The sequence below is a fragment of the Phocoena sinus genome, chromosome 17, assembly GCF_008692025.1.
Source record: "Phocoena sinus isolate mPhoSin1 chromosome 17, mPhoSin1.pri, whole genome shotgun sequence".
In the NCBI taxonomy this organism is placed as follows: Eukaryota; Metazoa; Chordata; class Mammalia; order Artiodactyla; family Phocoenidae; genus Phocoena; species Phocoena sinus.
Window position 1 is genome coordinate 64,015,038 of NC_045779.1, and position 25,675 is coordinate 64,040,712.

A 25,675-nucleotide genomic window follows, 5' to 3' on the forward strand; every position below is an offset into this window, starting at 1 on the left:
TAAACGGGTATGTCACACATTTATGTTCCCTGCTTGGGTTTGTGCTCTTGACTGCCAATAACTCTGGAGTCAAGCAGACCTGGGTTTCACTCTGCCACATACAGGCTGAGTAACTTTATGCAGACAGCTTAACCTCTCTGGTCCTAGTTTTTCTCATCTGTAAAACAATAGCAGTGATACTTGACTGTCAGACGCCTTTAGAAGATTAAATATGACAAGCACCTAGCATGTTGTCTATGACAGCGCATAGTAGATACTCAAAACTCATTAGCTTCCTTCTGCTCTCCCTTGAAAATCATTTTAGCAATGCACACATCTCATGTGTATTTAATGTCTTTTTTTCCGGAGTAACAAGGAGGCTGGGATGAAATCTTTATCCACCTCATTTAAATTCATTTACACATTTGTGATAGCTTTGGACCCTCTGACATTTGATCAGCACCAGCCTCTTACATTTTATTGCTCCCAAGGAAATAAGGCAATAAACAATCTTGCCTGTTCAGATGAAAGAGAATGATTTAAAAGACATGCTGGGGAAACTTACCCTTGCTTCCCTGACCGGGAGATGACCTTTATCATTACCTGCTGTTTACGTAACCAGCACTTCATTTTGTCAAGTGCTTTGCAGTCGTTTTATGAGCTGCTCTCACCACAGTGCCATGAATTAGACTGGTTTTATAGCCTCCGTTTATGGCTGTGGTAAACAAAAGAAGAGGGTGATGGAATAGTCCCTCCTGCCTCTGGCATTTCAGAGCCTCTTCCAGAAGCCCACCAGGTGTGGATGCTTTGTTGGATGTATATTTAATTGTTACTCAGGGACAGACATTGTTGGCTCAATCTGTGTTCCAGCAGGGAGAGTGGAGGGCTCTCATCCCCGACCTGGGGCCTGGGGAACTCCTCTTTGAGACCTCCCCATAGGAGGATATCACAGGCTCCACCCCTGATGCCCTGGCCCCTGGTCTGCTTTACTTTTCTTCATAACCTGTGACATGAATTGGTGTGTTTATGTCTGTCTCCCATCTCCCCGCTAGAATGTAAGCTCCATTCGTGCAGGGACTTGGTCTAGTCTGTTCAATGCTGCATCCCTAGCGCCTAGGACAGGGTGTGGCACAGAGCAGATGCTCTTTAAATATTTGTAGAATGAGCAAATGAACAAACAGATTGACAAACTACCCTTCAGTCAGTTTTCAGTGGGATTTCATGGGACCCCATCATCCCGAGGGGCTACATGTCTGAAGAGTTGGTCAGAGTTGGTCGTTCCTCATGTTCTTAATAACCACAGTGCCTGGCACATAATGGATATCTCATAAATGTCAAATGAACAAGTGAATCAATAAAAGAATGAATGAATGGGCAAAGAAACAGTGAGACATCTTTGCTCTGAAGCTTTCGGTACTGAATGTTTCTACAAGGCTCAGTTTTCACCCATTTCAGGATGCATTCTCTTTTCTCACACCAGTGCTGTTTCTAGGGATCCTATCTCAATGACACACACACGTTGGTATAAGCCTAGTCTATCCCCGAATGACTGGAAGTCCAACCATGGTGAGCTGTTTTTGGTAGTTTTTCTAAGGCAGCGCTAATGAAAATTCAGGAGAGGTGAACCTGTGAGCACATAGCACACAACTCTGGGAGATGGACCAGAACAGTTGAGCCCTCTGTCCTCTGTCATGGTTGCCAGGAGCAGTTAAGCACTTAATAAATCCTTCCTTGGTGGCGGCAGCTTGGTGATGGCCAAGCTCAGAGGTGGCTGGGGGCTTTCTTGTGAGATGCCTCTAGAATATCAGTTACAGTTTCAAATCCAAATCTTAGAGCCCCAGAGAGGCAATACTGTGTCTTCAGGTGGAAGAAACGAATTTCTTTTTTGCATAGCTGTATCCCTGGCCTGCAAGAGCTGCCAGCATCAGTCAGTTACAGGCACTGGAGCTGTCCAGCATCTCTGCTTTTTTCTCTCTGGGGAGGGCTAATTGGCTCCAGGCTGTGCTGTGATTGCTGTCCCTAGCAACCTGGAGAGTGGGAGTGGACCTGACCGTGACGGCAGCAGCCCAGACAGGCCTGAGGACAGGCAGGGAAATAATGGGTCCTCTGTTCTCCCCTCCTCTGCGCATCCTCTCTGTCCTTTGTTCCCAGACCAGCCTCCCCACCTTGTCCCAGGGCAGACAGAGACAGGAACAACTGGAGAAACACTGGTGTATCCTTGATTTTGTTTTCAAGAACACATTTCCCTAAAATGCAGGCTTTCACTCCCAATTTAATTCTTAATTATCTTCTCTAACGCTCAGTAGCACGGATAATGCATTGTCACGGGAAATCCGACAGCATTGCTATTCTTTTCAACACTGCATTGGGGTGAGATTGTGGAAAGAGAACGGTACCAGGAGTTAGGAAACTGGTACTTATCCCAGTTTGACCTGATTTAGGATCCTGGGCAAGTCCCTTGTGTTCTCTGGATTTCAGTTTCCTTATCTGTAAAATGAAGCGATTGGATATGGTGATTTCTGAGATCCCTTACAGTTCAAGGAAACATTTATCGTGTCTACTCTCTGCAGGTGAAGTGCAGCCTCCAGTAATGTGGAGATGAAGAGGTCTCTGTTCTCAAGGGGCTCAGAATAATCTTGTAGAGACAGCATTCCAGTCCTGCAAGTCTGTGTTCTAATGATTTTCCATTGTCAGTAGGATTTCAAATAAACCCAGCTGGTATTCCCTGATGAAGCAACAATGGAGGAGAAAGGGAATTATTGGGCACCAGGTTGAATGCCTGGAAGTAAAATCTGTGTTTATACAAACACTATCACATTTAGCCACTCTGCTATATTATAAAGAAGACATATTTATCCCCATTTACACATAAAGCGGCTGAGAGCGACGAAATAACTTTCCCGATGTATTACAACCGGCAAGTGGCTGATTCAAAATCCAGATTAGAAATCAGTCCTGTTTGAGACCAAAATCTAAGACTTTCCTCTCCCTCTTGCTGTCACCCTAGTTGAAGACTGCAAGGCATGGCCCACAAAAGAGGAGATGATTGGCTACTGGAAAACTGACAAAAGAGTTGGAAATTGGTTGCATCTCAATGAAAAATTAAACCACATAAACACCCATTAAGTAGTAACTGGGTTGCTGAGTGTAGAGTTCATATGGACTGTAGGTGGCCTAAAAGTGAAGCAGGGAAAAGTTCTCTGTATCACTAAATGCTGTTGATTCCTAAACCTCTGCTTGGATGGCAGGTCATTTGAGATCCAGGCCACATTCCCAAAGGAGTCCTTGCTCTCTGTGCTGATCTATGACCATGACATGATCGGGATGGATGACCTCATTGGTGAGACAAGGATTGACCTGGAGAACCGCTTCTACAGCAAACACCGAGCCATCTGTGGCTTGCAGAATCAATATGAGATGTAAGTTATTCCTCCCATGGAGACACTGTTGGTGTTCTGAGGCTGCAGCCCATGTGCTGGGAAGGCCAGCCAAGGCCCAGATTTAATATCTCAGATGTGCTCCATGTCAGCAGGGCTAGTTTGGGGCAACTGCTCACTGCACTTGAGGGTACTTGGGGCTGGGGAAGCAAAACTGATTTAGAACCCAGGGCAGGTTCTTCAAGAGTCAAGAGCTGAATTGTATTTGTTCATTAGATCAGCTGGGCCTGGTGGACAGAGTTCCCAGTGGGGAATGATGCCGGAAGAATGACTAATATAATACAAATGCCAATATCCTAGTTAATTACAACAAACACTCATGAGTGCTTACAATATACCATGCACTTCGCATGGAGTATCTCATTCAGTTCTCTCAAAACCCATTAAGGTGTTATCCCCATCTTACACATGTGGGAAAAGTGGGTCCAGCTCTCACTCTTTACAAAGATATTTGAATTCTGATTAATTTTAAAATATAAATTATCTGCTTTATTTTTACTTTTATTAAGGCTTTTAAAATAACATTTATTTCTTTTTTTTTCTTTTTTTTTCCTTTTTTTTTTTTTTTCATTTATTTCTTAAAAGCTAACATGTGCATAATAGGAAACCCAAAACACAAGAGGTAAAAAACAGAGTCATCCATAATTACAAGCAGTTTACCGTTTGATGTGTCCTTCTAGGTCTTGTTTTTATATCTACATGACTAAGCATCCATTTTTATGTAATTAAGATCATACAGTTATGTATCATGCTATTTCACACACCACGAATATTTACTATTTCAAAGTCCCAAAGCTATGAGTATTTTAATAACCAAGAATACACTACACCAACTCAATCTGGAAGGAAAAAATGTAATCCTGCCTTTCTTGGTGACAAAAATTTCATAAAAGACAAAAATAGCAGCAGGCGTCTAAATAAAGATATTGGCTGAGTTACGATCAAAATACTACATTCCCTTAATGTTCAATTAGAAATGAGACAGAGCAACAGAGACCAGCTTTATTTTTTAAAGTATGATATATTTAATATCTTAAGAAGAAAACTCTTACAAATATCAGCTAGGAAAATATAAAAACATCCATTAGATTTCCATGGTATAATTTTAGAAATATTTATTCTGAATATAAAGTAATATATAGTCCTTGTAGAAAATTTAGGACATACGGAAAGTACAAAATGATGCTCAAGTTATTTTATCCAGAGATAAAATTTACATTAAAAAATTTGTATGTATTTCCTTTTAGTATTTTTTTCTATTCTAGTTCCCCCAAAGTTGGACTCATACTATCCATGCAATTTTGTAAGCTTCTTGTTGGACTTATACCCTTATAAACATTTTATGATGTCATTAAATATTCTTCAAAGTCATTATTTTAATAGTGGCGTTCCATTATATAAATTTACTATAAAATGATATAACCAGTTTCCCTTCCTGAATTTCAGGGCATTTATATTTTTCTTTCTTATTCCATTAGAAATATTGCTGCCATGCACATTCCCATACAAAAGCCATTGCAAACCTTTCTGATAATTCATTCAGTGTTCATCCATAGATATGGATTTATTCCATTAAAAGGAATGCACACTTTAAAGACTTTTAATATATATGTCCAAATGGCTCTCCAGAAGGGTTGGACCAATTTACACTCTCATTAACACAGTCTGAGCATCTATTTCCTCCATGGCATGATTTTTCAGACAAGTCTCTACTGCTGGCCTGTTCTTCTCTGAGCCTAGAAGGCCGGTTCAGTTTTGGGACTGTAGTGAATTTATAAGCCTCCTGGTGTATTTGCATCATTCTCAAGTCCCTGAGAGGGTACCATGCAGAGAATGATTAGCTGTGCTCACTCTGAAGTCGGTAAAGGAAGCCACAAGCAAACATGGTGGATCTTTTGTTCAGGAGAATTTCCTGACAGTAGAACTAGCAGGGGCCAGGATAATTTAGTCAGGGAAGTTGTTCTCTGAAGTTTTAAAAATAAACAAGAGCACTTATTTCTGGGGAGGCCTATGTATGGCTCTGGGGGTGGCTTGGAGTCTTTTCAGGATCCTCATATCTCTGGCCCAGTGGAGGAAAACTGCTTTATAGCCATGTTTTGGTTTATTTCAATGCTTAAACAAATTAAATTCTGATGAATCCCGCATCCCAGGGCGCAGAGAAATCCAGGCTTAGCTTGGTCATGGTTCCTAGGGAGCATCTCATTGCAAGTTAATAATTTTTAACCAAACAGCTAGTTTTTTAAGGGAAGAAGGGGTTGAAAAGATTTAGAAACTCACCACTAGGAAATAACTGATTAGAGAAACGGCACATCAAGACTTCCTGCCTGTGACATGAGTTGGCGGAGGAGGAGAAGGGAGGAAAGAAGCAGAGAAATTGGAAGGATGAGCTAGGCTTTCTTCTTAGAATAAGTAGCAGCCAAATAGCTATTCTGCTAGGGACAGAACAAAGTAAACAAAAACTACCTGCAAAGAAATCCACAGAGACAGAAAGCAGATTGGTGACTGCCAGAGGCTGGGTGGGGTAGGGGCAGTGAGGAGTAACTGCTTAATGGGTAGAGGGTTTTCTTTCGGGGTGATGACAATTTTTTGGAACTAGATAGAGGTGGTGGTTGCACAACAGTGTGAAAGTACTAAAGGCCATCAAATTGGTCAACTTTATAATAGTCAATTTTGTTATGTGAATTTCACTTCAGATTTTTTTTAAAGGATGCATTTCTTTAAAAAAATATCCAAAACTACCTGTAAGGAATGTTTATGTCAAGCTGCTCAGAAGTTCTGCCTTTTGTACAAGCATACTATGCAGAGGTATTGACCAGAAGAGAGAGAAGATGATAAAATGAAAACACTAGCCCCAAGCATGTAGAAGGTCAAGTTAAATCTGAAGGATTAACACAGATCATCCTTAGGTGGTCCTTTTTACCGGGACCTCAGATGTGGCTCCCAGGGAGGCTGGACCTCACCCTCTGTCCCTCCTCCACTTTTCAGAGAAGGATACAATGCCTGGAGAGACACGTCCAAACCCACCGAAATCCTCACCAAGCTCTGCAAAGACAACAAGCTGGATGGCCCCTACTTCTGCCCTGGGAAAATACAGATAGGAAACCAGGTCTTTTCTGGAAAAACAGTCTTCACCGAGGAGGACACAGGTAACTCCCCCAATGTATCCCGCTGACATGGCTCTTCTTTTGAAAAGCCTGTTTTCAGTGGTATTGGTGACTGAAGACAATGCTCATTTATTGTAAAATTAATGCATGCTCACAATAGAAAATATGGAAAAGTAAGGAGGAGGATGAAAATCACTCTTAATTCCCAAATTCAGAGATAACCATGGTGCGTGCTGGTATATTTCTTTACAGAGATATAAATTTTGCACAGTACGTGTGCAATATGGCACATTTTTACATAATTTTAAATGTACCATATCTACAGTTTTATACTCTGCATTTTCTATTTCCAATAGATTATGACAATTCTCTGTTCTTTGAAACAATCCTTGATAATATTCTATTTTATGGCTGTGACATTTATTTCCATTGTGTCCATTTTTGTAGTGACACTTAATGCTACCACGAACATCCTTACACATATTTTTGCATATTTCTGATGTGTCTACAGTACATATCGTATAAGTAGAATTGTTGTGTCAGAAGATAGACAATACCTTAAAATTAATGTTACATAAAATAAATAATTGGACACAACTCAAATTACCCCCATAAGTGTTATACCAACCAATCTCCTGTTTCAACACCAAGAAACAGATTTTTCCATATGAGCAACATAGGACATACCAGGAAGATCCCAGAGAGCCTTTCATAAATTTAGGATAAGAAAAAAAAGCCACCTTTACTTTAAGGATATAGAACAATTTCTGTACTGTCACACCTGTCCATTTGATGCTTAAAAATTACCTATATATGGTTCAGTGCTCCTGATGCAAAAAGCCCGATTAAGTACCTGCTACAGGGTGTTTTGACACTCTGTTGATCCCACCACTTCAATGCCAAGATTTCTTTTTACCTTGTTGTTTTGGCCCCAAGAACTTCTTAGAGGTTCATGCATGCAGAGTTATTGACATTTAGTGTATTAATGATATTGATGAATTTCTGTGAGAAAAATACTTTTTTGTAATGTACTCTATTAAGCCACTTTAGTCCCTTGGTCGGTATTCTACATTTCACGATTAACCAGTTTACTTGCCCACCAAAAATCTGAAATTATATTCATTAAGATCAGTTCTTGACTGATGAAACTTTTTGACAAAGATTTAATTCATTGATTACTTGTTCATCCCTATTGACTTTTACTGATTGTAATGACTGCTGTTGGGAGATTCTTTTGGTAGCCTTTTTTTGGTTCAACTTTCCTATGTCGAATTTGGCCATCCTAAACTTTGTTCAAGAAGATTTTATTCTATCAACAATTTTTGCCTTATTTTGTGAGTATCATTTCTCCTGGCAGTTTTTGTCATGAATTACCTTTTTTGGTAAAATGCTAGATCAGAGAATCTTTTCTGGAGTAAGTGTTGGTAGACGGGAGATCCCAAGCAATAATGAGAAAAGTCAAGAGACGTCGATGAGCACACATTGTGGCTGTTTCACCACATTGCTTAGGGTCACACTGGTTCTCCGGGCCCTCTCCCACTATGGTGTTAGCAAACAGTTTTATGTCTCCAGGAAACACACCCTCTCTCGTCCCTTGCAGCCAAGTTTGTGATTCGTAGACTCTGAAGGAGTCTGATTCAAGGGGTGAAGGGAGTCCAGTACTCCAAGACTCTGACTGAGCTCTGGATCTTTTGGTCAACCCATCTCATTTCCCACTCTCTTAACTTTCTTTTAATTAATTTTTATTTTAACTGAAGTATCGTTGATTTACAATGATGTGCAAATCTCTGCTGTACAGCAAAGTGACTCAGTTATACACATATATACATTCTTTTTTAAAAAAATATTCTTTTCCATTATGGTTTGTCCCAGGAGATTGGCTATAGTTCCCTGTGCTCTACAGTAGGACCTTGTTGTTCATCCATTCTAAATGTAATAATGTGCGTCTACCAGCCCCGAACTCCCAGTCCCTCCCTCTCCCTCCCCCCTCCCCCTTGGCAACCACAAGTCTGATCTCTAGGTCTGTGAGTCTGTTTCAGTTTTGTAGATAGGTTGGCTCTCTTAACTTTCAATCTCTTTCCCCTTCCCACCACTCTACTCCTACCTCTTTCCATTCTCTCGTCCTTTTTCTCTTTCACTGTCTTTTCTCTCTCCCGGTTCCTTGGTATATTTAAATGAACCTTTAAGGGAGTGTTTGAAAACGCATCTGACAGCCCATGACTATCACCTTACAGGAACACATCTGACAAGTCTCTTTATTTTTCTCTCTTCCATGCAGATGAGACGGTGGAGTCGTACGAGCACTTGGCCCTCAGCGTTTTACACTCTTGGGAGGATATCCCGGAGGTTGGGTGTAGGCTGGTTCCTGAGCACGTAGAAACTCGGCCACTGTACCACAGGGATAAGCCAGGAATGGAGCAGGTAGTGGCCAAGACAGTTCTGGCCCCAATAAGAGTGTTCATCCCTGAAGAGAATGACTTTTCCCCTACAAGTTAATCTTGTGTGCTGTATAATAATGGTTCTCAGCCAGGGACAATTTTACCCCTCCTGTCCCAGACGTTTAGCAATGTCTCAAATATTTTTGGTTGTCTCACGTGGGTGGGGGTGATATTGGCATCTAATGGGAAGAGACAGAGATGCTGTTAAACATCCTATTCTGTACTGGGAAGCCCTCCACAACAAAGAATTATTCAGCCCCAAACGAATGTTGAGATTGAGAAACTCTGCCCTAAAATCAGAGTAGGATTTAGTGCTCTTTCCCTTTTATGATTTGAGTTACCACATTCTTTCTGAAGAATCCTGACATTTGAGAAACTTCAAAACTCATCTGATGTGCCCAAGACCTTGTCCAAAGATCTATCAGTAACCACACAGCCCACTAATTTTCCCAAAGAAGCAATAGATGGAGGCTTACCTTGAAGAACTGGCAAAACCAACTGTGTGGAAAAGACAGTTTGGCTTTTATGTCCTAGGCCCTTTACAGAAATTATCTCACCTAACTAGGATGGCCATAGATTTAGTTATCCAAATTATGGCCATTTTGAGAGTGAAAGAAGGCACTATTAATAATTAAGCTGATACAAGGGGCACACACCACGATTTTCCTAGACAAACCGGTGTGTGTGTCACCTCACGCTTATTTCTTAATACAGCCTCACGGTGAAATTATTATAATCCTTACTTTTAAGATGAAGAAATTGAGGTTCAGAGAGTTTAAGTAACTTGCTCAAAGTTACTCAGCTGGTAATAAGTAGAGGTGGGATTTAACCCAGGCAGTGTGAGTCCCTAGTTCTGTCCCAGCTCTGGACTCACTCGCTGTGTAGTCTGGGCAAAGCATGTGGGCTTGAATATAATGGGGCAGGAACTCCCACACTGCTATCCCAGCAATGCTGGGGTATAAACCTTGTGATAGCATGTGTGAGGGCGTGTCTTGAAAGGATAAACTTTTATCAGATGTAGAAGCTTATGACTATTTCCTAAGATTTACTACCAGATGTTTGAAATCTTTTGGTTACTGGTATCCTTCATTTTGCCTGTCAGATGTAGCTTCTTGGTTAACGGTGAATGTTAATGTCTCTTTAGAGACCTAGGGATATAATCCTCCATTGAATTGGTTCTTCTCTTCCCGAACGCTAACTCTTCGCCTACATTGCCCCTTCCCATGGAAATTCTCTTTTTTTTTTTCCTAGCCAAAGCCCCTCTCGTTCACCCAAATCCTACAAATCCTTCCCACTCTCTTGGAAGCCCCACTTACTTCATATAAAATCTCCCCTGACCATCCCAGCCCTTGTTGATCACTCACCTTCCTGCCTGAGCTGATGGAGCAATTAGCATGCATACAACAGACCTGAATATGGAATCCACTGGACTTTCTCCCCACCTGGGCTCTCACATCCCTTGCAACAGGGTACATTTTGATGTATGGAGTCCAAAGCAATGGATGGAAGGCCCTGTTCTGCCACTAATTAGCCACGGGACTTCAGATAATTTCTTTGACTTCTCTGAACCTTAGTTTTTTTATGTGTAGCACAGAAATGTGGCTGGGGGTGAGCACTGATGGAGATAATGGATGTTAAGGTACATTGGAAGCAATGAAGCATGATTCTTCTGACAGATAGTGTTATCTTTGTAATCCTTAGGGGTTGGTAAGAAGAGCAGGGTCTCTAGAGTCAGCAGACAAGGGTTGAATCCAGGCTCTGCTATGTGTTGCCTGTGTAAACATGGGCAAGATATTTTCTCATCTGCCAAGTAGGAATAATAACATCTACCTAGTGGGGATATTGGAAGAATTAATGAGACAATGCTTTTCAAGTGCATAGCACTGCGTCTACCACATAGTAGGTGCGCAATAAGGTTTTGCTTACCCTTCCCCTTCTCTTGATATACACTCCTCTTGATATATGTTCTAATTTTTAATAAAAATATAAGTTCTGTCTTTGTCAACAAATATTCTGAATATAATATGGATAATATCCTTATTATATTACATTATATTATATTATATGTACCTAATATCCATTACTAGTAAAGGGATCTGTTAACACCGTGAATGGTCAGTGTCCATGTGATAATGCCCCCCTGCAAAAAATCTAAAGGATGTCTTCTTAACAAGGGCCGCCTGCAGATGTGGGTGGACATGTTTCCCAAAGATATGCCTCAGCCTGGACCTCCTGTTGACATTTCGCCAAGGAAACCCAAAGGGTAAGTAACCTGCAGCCCCACCTTCAAGGAAAGAGACCAAGGTCTCAGACTAAAGGATCATGTCATTTGATCTGGTGTCTGATACATTACATTAATCAGCTGACACCTGATAATCGTGCCTCACTTTCCACCCGACCAAGTACAGCAGGGGGTGAGTGGTGGTGATAATAGTAGTGGTGGGGATTGAAATGGTGGCCCCTGTTTTATGGTAGGAGCCCCTGAGTTTCAACATTCTGAAAAATGTCGGTTAATGGAAGGAGGATGTGCTCAGAGAAATTCATGTTCTTGGCGATTCCAGCTGGGACACGTGGTTTTGATGGAATGAAGACCTTAAGTCTTGACATTTTTCAACTTGGTAAAGTTGAGGAAGCTTATAGACTCAAAGCAGTATGAGAATCACATAGAGACCAATCGACTCAGCGTCCAAGGTCTTCACCCTAAGTCTGCCTTCCCTTATCCCAGGTATGAATTGAGAGTGACCATCTGGAACACGGAAGATGTCATTTTAGAGGATGAGAATATCTTCACAGGACAAAAATCAAGTGATATTTATGTTAAAGGGTAAGATTACCAGCAAACTCCATACCCCCTTTCCTTCTCTTCACCTCTTTAACCCCTAACCATCTCACAAAAGGAGTCCATCTTACTCACCTTGTTAGATAAGGTCACTTTCTTTGTCAAATATTTGCCTTATTTGGTCATTTTGCTAAGAATGATTATCCCATGAAATATTTTTGTGAGGAAGTCTTATTATATAAATGTCTCTTTCAGTTAAATATTGGATGCTTAAACTTTTTGAATGACATTCAAAACACGTTTACACCAGAAGGAGGTAGAGAGCTGTAGTGCTATTGATGAAAGATTAAGTGTTAAGAAGATTATAAGCCTAGTACAAAAGCTAAACTTTATACCTTCCCGTTTGCTAGTTTTACCAACCTAGGACTCAGGAAACTAAATATTTTGTGTCTCTCTCTTACGTCTTGGCTATAACACAAATGTCTTTGTAGGTTTCCTTTTCACCCCTAATCAGGGAGGGAGGTGAAGTGGTGGAGAATCAGAAACAGTGTGACTTAAACATGTACCCTCAGATAAAACTCATCTCAGAAACAGTCAATTCATCTCAGCCTTATTTTGGTATCTCTTTGTTTTCCCCCAACAAGAAACCCCCTTCCTCACTGACACTCCCATTTCTAGTACACTATTAAGTCTTGTTCATTTTACTCCCAAAATAGCTGTCAGCACTGTCCATTCTCTTCACCTCACCGCATCACCATCATCATCTTTTCCTCCCATCATTTCCTGCTAGGGTCACTGAAATACCAATACTATCTGAATTGGTCTCTCCCTATTCAGTCTTGCCTCCAATAATCTGTTCTCTATTGTTGAAACACGAGTTATCTTTTCAAAACACAACCTGAGCACATCAGTCCTGTACTTAAAACGCTTTAATGACATCCTATTTTCTCTAGACAAAGATCCAAATCCCTCATATGTCCTAAAATATCACACATGACTAGACTTTGCCTATGTCTCCAGACTCATCTTGTTGGATCAATACTCCCCCTTGCCTTCTGCTCTCTAGTCACACCGAGCTTCTTTCCCTTTTTAGAATGGGTCCTCACCTCTTCTTCCACAGGGCCTTTGCACATCCCTCACTGGTGACTTTTGCCATCCCACGTATCTCCCTCCATCCTCTTCCCTCCATGACTGTAGCTCCATGAAGGCAGGAACCATCCCTGTTTGCTCCCATCACTCCCCTAGCATCTAGCTCACTCCTTGCCTCGTAAGAGATACCACACATATATTGGTTGACCGAGCACCATCTTTAGCTAAATTATTGTGCCCATACCCCGAGTGGTACCACTCCTCTGGGAATAGAAGGGTATTTACCCTCCCCTGCCCCAGGGTGGGTTGGGGTGGAGGGAGGGATGTCTGCTTTCAGAAAGCAAGTGGTTTGGCATTATCAATTAGTTTGAATTAAAAATACCTTTTTTCTCAAGAATTAGTTAGCTGTGGATAAATTACTAGGGGAAAATGTATTCATTGTAGCTTACTTTATACTTGGCATGGAGGAAAAAGACCAGATAATACTAAGAGGAAATAACATAATAGATCATTTGGAGTACACAAAGCACTGTACATACACTATCTCATATAATTCCTCTGAATTTCTATGAACTAGATATTGTCATTGCTTCCATTTTCCAGATGAAACAAAGGCACAGAGAGGTTAGATAATTTTCCTATGTAATGTAGCAATGTAATGTAGTGGGTGCAGAAATGGTACGTGTTATAAAGAGGTCGCCCAAGGTGAGAGGAAACTCAGATTACACTTTCATTTCACATTTCCTGACTTCTCCCTTTTTACTGAGTGCGGCTTCAGATCTACCCAAGAACTGAAGACAATTTCCCAACCTGACTTAGACCGAGAGTCTTGTTTCAGTTTCCGACCCTTTGATCCCTATTTATCTCTTTCGGATTCAATGGAAGCTTTCATCTAAATCTAACTATATCATAATTTTAAAACCATGGATCTGTGACCACAATGAAACTAGTTAAATCGCTCTTGATTATACTGATGCCTGAATAATGTGCTCTGAGTGTTTAATTCTTTTTCTGTCTTTATTCAGGTGGTTAAAGGGTTTGGAAGATGACAAGCAGGAAACAGACGTGCATTACAACTCTCTGACTGGAGAGGGGAACTTCAACTGGCGCTTTCTATTTCCATTTCAGTATCTCCCAGCAGAGAAGCAAATGGTCATTACCAAGAGGGAGAACATCTTTTCCTTAGAGAAAATGGAGTGTAAGACACCAGCTGTGTTGGTGCTTCAGGTTTGGGATTTTGAAAGGCTGTCTTCAGATGATTTTCTGGGTAAGCCAGTGGCTTCATCAAGCTCATATTAATGTTGAGGGTTTTGTCCCAGCTTTTGAAGAACTTAGTCTGAGTTAGCTCCAGGGATAGTAATTTCAATACTATTTAATAATTTTGATAGCAAAATATTGAAACACTCCAAATAGCCCTTAATAGGGGATTGACTCAGTAAGTTACGGTGCATCCCTATGGTGGAAGATACATATTCAAACAGACTAAAATTGACCTTTGCTTTACTACTAAGAAGCTATTATGTTTTGAGCTAATTACTGGTCTCCTCTGTACCTCAGTTTTCCTCAGCTGTAAAATGGGGATAATAATATTACAACCTCAGAGGGGAGCTGTAAATGTGATAATATAATTTAAAAACAAAGGACAGTGCTTCATACATAGTAAGCACTCAGTAAGTGATAACCCTGCAGCCATTAAAATATTAGAATATTTAATGAGTTGGATAGTTGTGCAGGGTGCATTAAGTGAAAAAAAGTGTATAGGAAAAAATCCCCTTTTGGTAAAAAATAGGTTTATTTTTATAGGAGAAAGAGATAGTCAGAGATAGCCAAAGAGACAGAAAGACTGATATAAGGATATGAACTAATAAGTAGGACAGTCGTCAACTTTCGGGAGGTGGAAAAATAATAGAAAAAAAGATTTCAACTAATATGCATGCTCTAAATGTTCACAGTTAACATATATCACTTTCGAAATAAGGAAAGGTTATTAAGGAGAGAGAAATAGAACATTCTCGTGGCATTATCTTACTCTGGCTTATATTCACTCATTGAAAATACACTGTTGAAAACTAGCGAATACAACAAAAAAGAAGCAGACTCACAGGTGACAGAGAACAAACTAGTGGTTACCAGTGGGCAGAAGGACGGGGAGAAAGGCAAGATAGTGGTAGGGGAGAGGGAGGTACAAACTACTGGGTGTGAGATAGGCTCAAGGAGGTATCGTACAACACAGGGAATACAGCCACCATTTTGTAATAACTGTAAATGGAAAGCAACATTTAAAATGTATAAAACATTTTTAAAAAGAGAAAACAGTGTTGAGAGCCCACGATGGTACTGGAGAGCAGCTACCAAGACAGTAAGACTGAGTCCCCAACCTGCAGTTTAGTGGGCTCAGAGACAGAGGTATGGTCGGGGGAGGAGGTTCTTACAGGCTGTCTGTGCTAAGGCAGGGAACAGCTCAAAGGATAGACACGTAATCCAGATCACGCTCAGGGAGCAGAGAAGAGGCCCAACAGATGACACCGGAAACTAAGGTTTGAAAGTTACATATGGTAGCTCTGCCCTTGTCTTCTACCTGCTGCCATATTACTAATGCTTTAAATGCACCAAACATGTCTTGGTCATATTTGTGCCCTCAGTACCTGGCACATGCCTGTGGATCCCATGTGGTCCTGACTGAATGACCAGTGAGTGGATGGATGAATGAGTGGGTGAATGAGGATGATGATGGATTTTCAAGCCCTTCTATAACTGTTAAGGACATCTCTTCACAGGCTCCCTGGAGATAAACCTCAATAGTTTTCCCCGAGCAGCTAAGGCTGCCAAAGACTGTGACCTCACCAAGTTTGAAAATGCAAGTGAGGAGAGCAAGATATCCATATTCCAGCAAAAGCGTGTGCGGGGCTGGTGGCCTTTCACTAAAAGCAAAGAACTCATGGTAAGTGACAGCTGTAGGAGATGGGGTAAGGGTGGGGCAGGCAGGGGACCTCATATTCTTTAAATGAGTCATTTTGTAAACTTCAAGTCAAGTGCCCTAAAATGACATAGAGCCCTTTAGGGCAGAGGTTCTGTTGAGAAGCGAGAATTTTGAAAAATGTATAAATGCATTGTGCCTTCCATTCAGCATGCTTGATTTACTAGTGATCTATATCAGGCTGGGTTTCTATCTTCTTACCTTCAGCATATGCCCCGGCATTAATTTTTTTTCAACATTTCTTGAAATTACGCATAAAGTCCTGACTAATGTACAATTTTAATACAACTGCTTCATCCCTTCACCCTCAAAACGTGAAACTCCATTTAAAAAGTGATCCATCCTTTTAAAACTTGCTCAAGAGGATACTAGCAGAAAGGAGAGCCATTTACCCCTGTGCTTGCCTAGCCAACTTGGTCCATACTGTGTGACACATGCTGTAGGAACTCGGACCTTTCACAAATCGTAGGAAGAAAGCTTCTCTTGCCCTTTCTTTCAGCCCGCTCGTCACTCCCCTGTAAGGGAGGGTGGAGGACTTAAGTGCTCAGTGAAGGTGAGGAAAGGGACCGGGCCAGCATAGGGGGCCTGTTTTCACTGCTGTCCTCCTCTTGGGGTGAGCGTGTTCTCTCCTCTGTTCCTAGTGCCCAACGGCAAAAGCGAACGCAAGTCAGGACCTTTCAGGTAGCAGGTCTGCATAGAGACTGATTGCTTACTCTCTCTTTGTGCTATGGGCTCAATGGGTACAAGACAAGGATTTCTTTGAACTTAACTGGGAGCTGCTGACCTGACTCCGTGGTGTCTAGTCTTAGTATGTTTTCTAGGAGCTTTCTCTTCCCTCCATTCTCAATTCAGTCCCATCTGGTGGGATTGGATCAAAAGAACAAGGATCCAAGCAGGCTCCTTCCTTCCAGTCTCCTCAAGTATGCGTTGAGGTTTTACTACGTGGCAGCCTCTGTACTCCGCTCCAGGCTTCACGGCTTAACACATAATAGATGCTCAGTCAGTGACTTGATTGACGAATGGATGGGTTCAGAAATGAAGTAAGCATGGCCTGTGCTGTCAACCAGCTCAGAGTCCAGTGAGGACAGATGTATCAACAGTACATTCTGCATGAAATAGTCAAAGTGAAAATGACACAGGGAAGGAAGAGGGGAGGAGCTAATCCCCTCTGAGGATGTTGAGGGGTCAAGCAGGGCACAGCACAGATTTTTCAAGAACAAGGAATGATGAAAGGCCTTTTCTAGATAAAGAAAAGGAGAATGTCTACTCCAAGTAGAAGAACCATGATGAGTGCAGCCTGGAGTCATGAAATATCCCCATGGGGACAGCTAACTGCCCACTGGTCAGAGTTGTCAGTCAGAATGTAATATGAGGTCAGGAAATGGGGAATGCCAAGTCCTGAAATCCAAATTCTTACCTTTTGACATAATTCCTTTTCCTATGAAACAAACGGCAGTGATTATATATGTATTACATAATGGCAGTCATCTATTATATTTTTATAGCCCTGCAGAGTTTGCCAAATATGTTCAGATCCCTTCTGTTATTTCATTTGATCCTAATTGACTATTTTCCATGTAATTTATTTCTTCATTTCATTCAACAAATATTTATTGAGCATCTATTAAAGGATAGGCCCTGAGAATAATATAGTCCAATGTCAAAGACAGACACACAAGGGTAAATAGATGAACACACAAATGCACAGCGAGTCACCCACAGGCACACCAAGAAAGCAAATCTTCTTTTTTTTTTTAAGAGAAAAAAGTGAATTTTATTTGAGCCAAACTGAGGATTACAGTGTGAGAAAGAGACCCTCAGGGAGCTCTGAGAATTGCTCTGCCTAGCAAATTCTTAAAACAAGGGCTGGGAAGTGCTGAGTTAAGGCATATCCAAGGCAGATATTCCCACTCCATACAGCGGTTAGAGACCTTTCTGTGAACCTTTGTAGTTGAGACCTAAAGAATGAAAAGTAGTGAGCCATAGGGAAAAATATGGAAGTGCATTTGTCACCAAGCAAACACCACAGGCAAAGGCCCTGAGGTGAGAATGAGTTAAGTGCATAGGAAGAATTAAAATACAAACAAGCAAAAACCTCACACAACTGGAGCAGGGTGAAGAGAGGGTGACGCCAATGAAGTGGAGAGGAAACCAGAGCTGGATCATGCAGAACTCAGACTCCATGTTGAAGAGTTTCTGGGTTTCAGTCTCAGATCAACAAGAAGCCAGTGAATGGTTTCTAGCAGGGAGGTGAGGGGATCTGATTCACACAGGAAACAGTCCCTCACTGCAATGGGGACAATGGGTGGGAGAGGGTCACGAGTGGAGAAAGAGAAGTAGGCAGAGATGTAGGAAGAAATAATGAAAATGTGCTGAGACATAAACCCAGAGAGGAGAGAGTCTTTTGCGGACAGCTGGGTCTTTGTGTCAAATGCTCCTGGGTGGTTGCATAAGAAGCAGAGAAGTGTCGATTGGGTTGAACAGCGTGGAGGTCACTGGCGACCTTTTATTTATTTATTTATTAAAATTAATTAATTTCTAACTGAAGTACAGTTGATATACAATATTATATGTTACAGGTGTACAATATAGTGATTCACAGTTCTTAAAGGTTATGTTCCATTTACAGTTATTATAAAATACTGGCTATATTCCCCGTGTTGTACAATATATCCTTGTAGCTTATTTTATACATAATAATTTGTACCTCTCCTGGCGACCTTTTTAAAAAGCAGTGTTCTGAAAGTTCATAGCAACATTATTCATAATAGCCCCAAAGTGGAACCATCCAAATGTCCATCAACTGATGAATGGATAAACAAAATGTGGTATGTTAACCGAAATTTCAGAAACAGAGACCTTATTGAAGTAAAGAGGTGCTTATTTGGGGTTTGTTAGGACCATAGCCCGGGAGACACAGATTCAAGAAGTATTTGAATTGTGTTCTGTTGGACTACAAAATGGGGGATGCTTATAAAGCAAAATGGGGCAAGGTTACACAGGTTGTTTGTCAAGAACTAGGATTGGAGCTGGCAAGAAGTAAGGGGGCTTATTAAACAAGAACTGGTTGGGGTTCAAAATGATTACATTGTTGCAAAAGGGTTGGGGAACCTTTGAAACTACAAGGTTTCAGGGAGCAGCTGCTAGCAGATACTGTTTTGAAGATGGCCAGTAGTGTCCTAGAATTTGATACAGTTCAGAAAATTCAAGTTCCCAGTGATTTAGCAACATGTCTGCAACTGCATCCACAATGGTCACCTGCCTCCATTTTGTTATTTATTTAGCTGCACTGTGCAACACGTGGGGAATCTTTGTTCTCCGACCAGGGATCAAAGCCGGGTCCCCTGCATTGGAAACACCGAGTCTTAACCATTGGACCACCAGGGAGGTCCCACCGGGCTCCATTTTGGATGCCTGAACCATAGTTACTCCATTTTGATTTTTAAACGGCTTTAAATATGTCATCAGGTATATCCATACAGTGGAATAGAATTCAGCCATAAAAAAGAATAAAGTGCTGATAGATGCTCCAACAATAGACTGCTAGTTATTTCTCCTGCAAAAATTGGGTTATTTGGAGTTAACAAAGAATTGTAATTTGAGGTCTGCAACCATGGCTAGCCATGTGCAAATCCCCAGCAAAAATGGAAAGAACTCTTTTATAGAGGGGGAAAGGAAGTTGGGAGTGCTATAGTTAACAGAGTCCATGGCTTTTCACTGACTGAGCCATGACTGTCTCTCATTGGCTGAGCTCTTGCCAGGTGAGAAGAGAAAGTCTTTCTTCTTCCTATTAGGCTCTGCTATCAGCATAGGGCATGAGAGCTCCCCTTTCAGGTCTCTCAACTCTATTTTAATTGAGATTTCTGTTTATTAATTTTTATAGTTTCCATGTCTGTAAAATGAGTAGTCCGGACTGGGTGCCTCCAAGGTGTGTTTCCAGCAAAGACATTCTCTAATTCCAACTCTGCATGAACTCCCCTCCCGTGCCTTGAAGCCAGCAGTCAGAACATCATTGTTGTCTTATTCCAATTACCAGCAGCCAGGAGGGATTTGTTTATGGGCACTGCCACCTGCCAGGCTTATTTTTAAAGCTGCTTATCTGTACACACAAGCAGTGTAATTTAGACATTTGGATCACGCAGCTCCTAGTGTGGAATATGGATAGTAAGTGAAAAACAGCTCCAGTGGAATGGCAAAAGAATGGGTACCCCTTGGAGAAGGAAAGGGAATATGTATTGAACATGTTCTTCATGAAACACATTGCATTATGCATTTTATATGCATTATCCTACTAAAAGCAACCTTCAAAGAAATCACTCCTTTAGAAGATGGAGATCAGGAAGTTTCTTTTACAGGTTAATCTCACAAAGTCTACAGTTGGTAGCCCAGGTAAGTCCCAAGAGCATAACTACTAAAACTGCCTCCAGGTTAGTGTGAAAAACAATTGTCAGCATTTACTGTGGCCATGTACACTAGCAGCTAAAGAAAGGTTCAATGGTCAATAAGACACATTTCTGCCACCCAGAATTTCACAGCTTAGCTGAGGCAGCTGGTAGAAAGACAAATCATCTAAATAGTATGTGGCAAATTCAGATTCTCCAGGAGTGGAGGAGGGGAGGTATTTTCATGTGAAGAGCATTTTTAAGACAAAGTATATTATATGCATTTATAGGAAATTTGAAAGACACAAAAATGTGGAAAGGAAGAAATAGCACCCATATGCACATCACCCAAAGAAAACTATTGCTAACATTTTGGTTATTCCCAATATGCATAGATTTCGGTTAATTTTATATAATAGTGATCATTCTATGTTAAAAATAACGCCTTGTTCATTTTGCTTTATTCAGTGTTACAATGAGCATTCCCCTACATTTTATTATGAATATTATCAATTCTTTGTATTCTCAAAATAGAAATGCTACAGTTAAATCGTGTTTTCCCTCAACATACATGCATTAAAAAAATGTAAGCATGCAGAAAGAAAGTTGAAAGAATAGTACAGTGATCAGCCATATACCCACCACCTAGATTTAATATTTGTAGACATTTTGATATATTTATTTTGTCTGTATATGTGAATATATGGCTATAGTATACACACACACACACACACACACACACACACACACACACACACACACACACACACACACTGGCTGAACCATTTAAGAGTAAGTTGTAGACATTCTGACACTTTACCCCTAAAGACTCCCTATGCATCTCCTGAGACTATGGATATCCTCCTACACAACATCTCATTGTGAAAAATAGGACAATTTGAACATCCAAAAGAATAATGACTATGCTTTGTGCATTAAAGGTTTATCTGAGTTTTGAATTATTTCCTTAATTAGCTACCCAGAAATGGAATTCACAGGTCCAGAGTATGACTATATACTGTAATGCACATACACTCACACATACATATATATGTGTGCAGTTACATATATGTGTGTGTATATATATATATATATATATATGTATGTATGTATGTATAGGTGTATATTCCTCTTCCTAAAGGATTTACCAGTACACATTCCCACCATTAATGTATGAGAATGCCTCATCTCATATGAGTGACAGTTGTGTTTAATAAGCAATAATTATTGCTGAAGAAGGCATGTCCAACCTGAACACAATCACTTCTCAGCCTCCCCCAGCGTCCACTCTCCAGGCCCAGTGAAGTTTGAAGCCCATAAACAATGGATACGATACAACCAATCTAGTCTTTTAGGCCCTTTCCTTATCATTTTCTTCCATCCATAGATGTCATTAGGTTAATAGTCTCTCACACTGTCCATTTTTTCTAGCTCTGATTTAAAATTACATTTGGAGGATATTATTAGCTTAAGACCTCTACCTGGTACTTGGTTGAATACTGATGATTGAAATAGGACATGGAACCCTCTGTGTGGAGAGACACGGAAGGAGGAGCAGCGTTTACCAGACTATGTCAGTAAACACCTTCCCCTGCTGCCTCTGCGATACCAGATAAATGCTTTGTGACCGCTCAGGCAGGGCAGTGAAGCGGGGACAAGGCTTTTCATGATATTAGCTGACAACTGCTATGCCTAGGGCAGAATTAATTTCATATCCTCTGCCTCCTTTTTTCTTAGCATTTTTTTTTCCTGTGGGAATATGCATCCTTGGGACTTCTCTGGGAGTTTTCTGAATGGGCAAAATATATTTCTCAGGAAATTATGCGTTTCTGTCCATAAAATAGTGTTGAAGTTAACAACTATGATTTTTTAAGTTTACTATTCACCAGGCACTGAGTTGAGCACTTTATAAGTGTTGTATCATTTATTTTTCAAAGCAATCTGATGGGGTACATGCTATTAACATCCCAGATCACTGAGACTCAAAGAGGGCACGTAACTCACCCAAGGTCATACAGCTAGTAAGTGGTAGAGCACGATTTCAGATGCCAATTTGTCTGCACCAAATCGTACCCACTCAATTCCTGTGCTACGCTATGCTATACTATTCCTTAAGCTACCCAAGGCAAGTCGTTAGATGGAAGTCAAAAACGTTCTTTTTTTTCTTTTTAAAACCAATTTATTAAAATATAATATACTTACATACAGAAACGAGTAGTATACCTTACAGAAGAGTGCGCCAATCATGAATTTCCACGCACTGAACACTCCTATCGGCACCTAGATGAAGAAGCAGAACCTCTCCAGTGACCCAGACCCCTCCTGCCCCTGTCCTGACCACTCTCCTGACCTCTAACCTCATCATTTGATCATGTCTATTTCCTTCTTTAGCTAAATGAAATCACACATCCGTGTATTCTTTTGTGTTTGGCTTCTTTTGTGCAACAGTGTTTCTATATAGCAAGTGTGTTTTTCAACATTTTATTTGAAACATCAAAAATACATTCTAATGCTGGAGCCATGGCAATGACTATGAGGCCCCTCTTGAACATTTCAGAAAAGGTATATTGAGTCACTGTTAAATAGGCTGCTGCTTTTTTCCACAAAAAGGAGCCACTTGGACACATAAAATAGCAGAGGATGGGACTTGGTATCAGAGGACCTGGGTACAAATCTTAGTTTTATAACACAAGTTAGCAAACATCATCAAGCCTTCGTTTCCTGGGCTGTAAAATGGGAATAAAAATGTCATTTGTTTTGCCAGGCTGTCAAATGGTTTAAATGGAATAATGTCTTCACATACCACCATGCAAGTTATACAGCACTCTGGCTGAGCTTATTGTTAGGCAATGAACATACCTATGATCCTTTCACTCTAGTCCTAACTTGTTCTCTGTTGATTTTTGTCCTCTCTTTCAAACGTTTTGGAGCCCAGCAATTGGTTAGTGACTCTTAAGCTCTATCAAGTATCGAGGAGTTGGATGAGGCTCCCAGCGTATAAATATATTGCTCAGTGGCGCTCAGATCATCTCTGGAAAACATCCGGAAATAAACCCTTTTGGCAGATTGGAAGCCCCTCTGCCATGAGTTCTGGGCTGGCTTCTTGGGTTTCTTCCAGCTGTGAAATCTTACAGGGGCACCGTGGGCTCTAACTCTGCCTTTCATGAAACCTAGAAGTTAGAGCCAAGTTGCTTTAAAGAGCCTCTGGCCATTTGATAGATGAGGAAACTAAGACCCAAGAAGACAGATGCTTTTAGGTGGCCATGATGAAGACAGTCATAGAATCATCTCACGTTAGAGCTGGGAAGGTCCTCATAAAACTTCTAGTCCAATTATCTGGCAGTTGGGAGGCAGCCTGCTATAATGGAAAGAGCATGAGCTTTGGAATCTTACAGACCTTGGTTCAAATTCCAGTTGGTTAACTTATTGCCTGTGTGACCTTGGGAAAGTTATTTGACTTTTATGGCTTCATTTCTCTATCAATATAAAGGAGACCTACTTTGCTAGTCACTGTAATAAATAGATGATAGATATAGGTAGATAGATAGATAGATAGATGATAGATAAAAAGAACAAACCTGGGACAAAACAGGCACTCAATAAAGCATTGCAATTACAGTTAGAGTTATATTACTATCGCTCTACTGTTGATAGATGTGATAGAATGGATAGAAGCTTTATATTCTTTCTTTCCTGGTTTTCAAATACTTCCTGAGTGCCTTATGTGCAAGTCATTGCCAATGGAGCCAGAATTTCTCAATGGGAACGAGAGAGCACATATATACATATTTTAAAGGAATATTTCTGGATCATAGGAATTTAATGCCTTCTGAGTCGGGTCATGGTACTAGTCTAAAGAATGGATGAGATCACCTACAGCTGAACTCATGACTTCACTTGTAATAAAAGCCCACTGTGCTTCTTTACTGATTCAGACAACCATGACTCTGCCTCTCTTCTCCAGCTTCAAACTCACCCCAAATACTCTACTTTTCTCTAATTTCTCCCATGATTACATTTTCACGGCTTCCAGCAACTAAACTTGCTTGTTAAGAAGCCCTGGCATGGGATTCCCTGGTGGCGCAGTGGTTGAGAGTCCACCTGCCAATGCAGGGGACGTGGGTTTGTGCCCTGGTCCGGGAAGATCCCACATGCCGCAGAGCGGCTGGGCCCGTGAGCCATGGCCACTGAGCCTGTGTGTCCCGAGCCTGTGCTCCGCAATAGGAGAGGCCACAACAGTGGCCTGTGTACCGCAAAAAAAAAAAAAAAAAAAAAAAAAGCCCTGGCTTTTTCAGAGAGTATAGGTAAATTAACACAAGACCATTGGTTCATCAGAATCTTAGACCTTTTTACTGGGGTGGGAAATCAACCATGCCTCTGAAGTCAGGTAATACCCCATCCACATGGGATTCAAAAAGACAAGGTTTAACAGCAATCATAGGGGCTAAAATACTTTGGTGATGCTGCAGTCTCCAGCCACGTCTGTGTCCCTCCTATCACCTTGAATTTTGATCCACAAAACCAAAGGAGGCAGGAGAGAGGGTCCCCTCCACCAAGAACGGGAGCTCCAGGAGATCAAGGGTCCTATTTTTCTTAATCATTAAGTCCCCAGGGCCTAGAACAGTGCCTGGCATCCAGGGGGTCCCCAAAAGTAATGAACGAACAAGAAAGAATAACTCCTACCTTTTGCAGACATCCTGTCTCATCCTTTGATAACCCAAGACTTACATCTCTGCCACTGTCTTTGGCACAATGCTCTGAAGAAGCATATGACTCATAATTTTCAAACCCAAGAGGCTGTTTCTTACTGAGGGAAGAGAAGGGGAGAGAGAGTGCTAGAATAAAAGGGTAATTCTAGAACACTTAGGGGGGACAACAGAAACAAGGAAGGATGACAGAGAAGAAAGAGGGTAGCAGATTCAAAAGGGTTCTGCCACTCAAGTAATTAGTCCCCCTTTTAATTCTTACTTTCTGTAATTCATATTACTTCTGCAGATATTGAATGATTACAAGTGAAATAGTCCCTGTGACTGAGCATTTGTGTGTCTATGTGTACACGTGGGACACCCCTCTTCTCACAAAGCTCAAGAGTAACGTCGTGCCAGGGCTTTTATTGTCGGTCATAAAAATGGCTTCTCCCAGGGCCGAAAAGATAATATTTCCTCAAAATAAAGCAGCAGGATAGTCAAAATCCTTCCTGACATTCTCCCACATGATAACACTTCTTCTAGAAGGTCGGCGTTGCCCCCAGAAGTTCTTTGTGACTAGAAACTGAGAGTTTGTCTTTGTGCAGGGCAAGGTTGAAGCTGAGTTCCACCTCGTTACGGCAGAAGAAGCTGAGAAAAATCCTGTTGGAAAAGCCCGAAAGGAGCCAGAGCCCCTGGCCAAGCCCAAGTGAGTGAAGTCACGGGGTGGGGATGGGGACATCAGAAATGGGAAGGACCCTCTGAGGTCCCCATATCAGAGGATGAAAACATTTCTCTAGAGCAT

At 41.1% G+C, this 25,675-nt stretch overlaps 1 protein-coding gene across 1 annotated transcript in view; it reads left to right on the forward strand.

Moving 5' to 3' along the window:
- FER1L6 (fer-1 like family member 6) overlaps positions 1-25,675 on the forward strand; it is a 179,428-nt gene that overhangs the window by 151,354 nt on the left and 2,399 nt on the right. The window contains exons 33-40 of the mRNA XM_032610333.1: positions 3,228-3,398; positions 6,402-6,562; positions 8,799-8,941; positions 11,133-11,221; positions 11,684-11,782; positions 13,852-14,093; positions 15,604-15,767; positions 25,479-25,579. Coding sequence (XP_032466224.1) covers positions 3,228-3,398; positions 6,402-6,562; positions 8,799-8,941; positions 11,133-11,221; positions 11,684-11,782; positions 13,852-14,093; positions 15,604-15,767; positions 25,479-25,579 — 1,170 coding nt within the window. The remainder of the gene's footprint in view (positions 1-3,227; positions 3,399-6,401; positions 6,563-8,798; positions 8,942-11,132; positions 11,222-11,683; positions 11,783-13,851; positions 14,094-15,603; positions 15,768-25,478; positions 25,580-25,675) is intronic.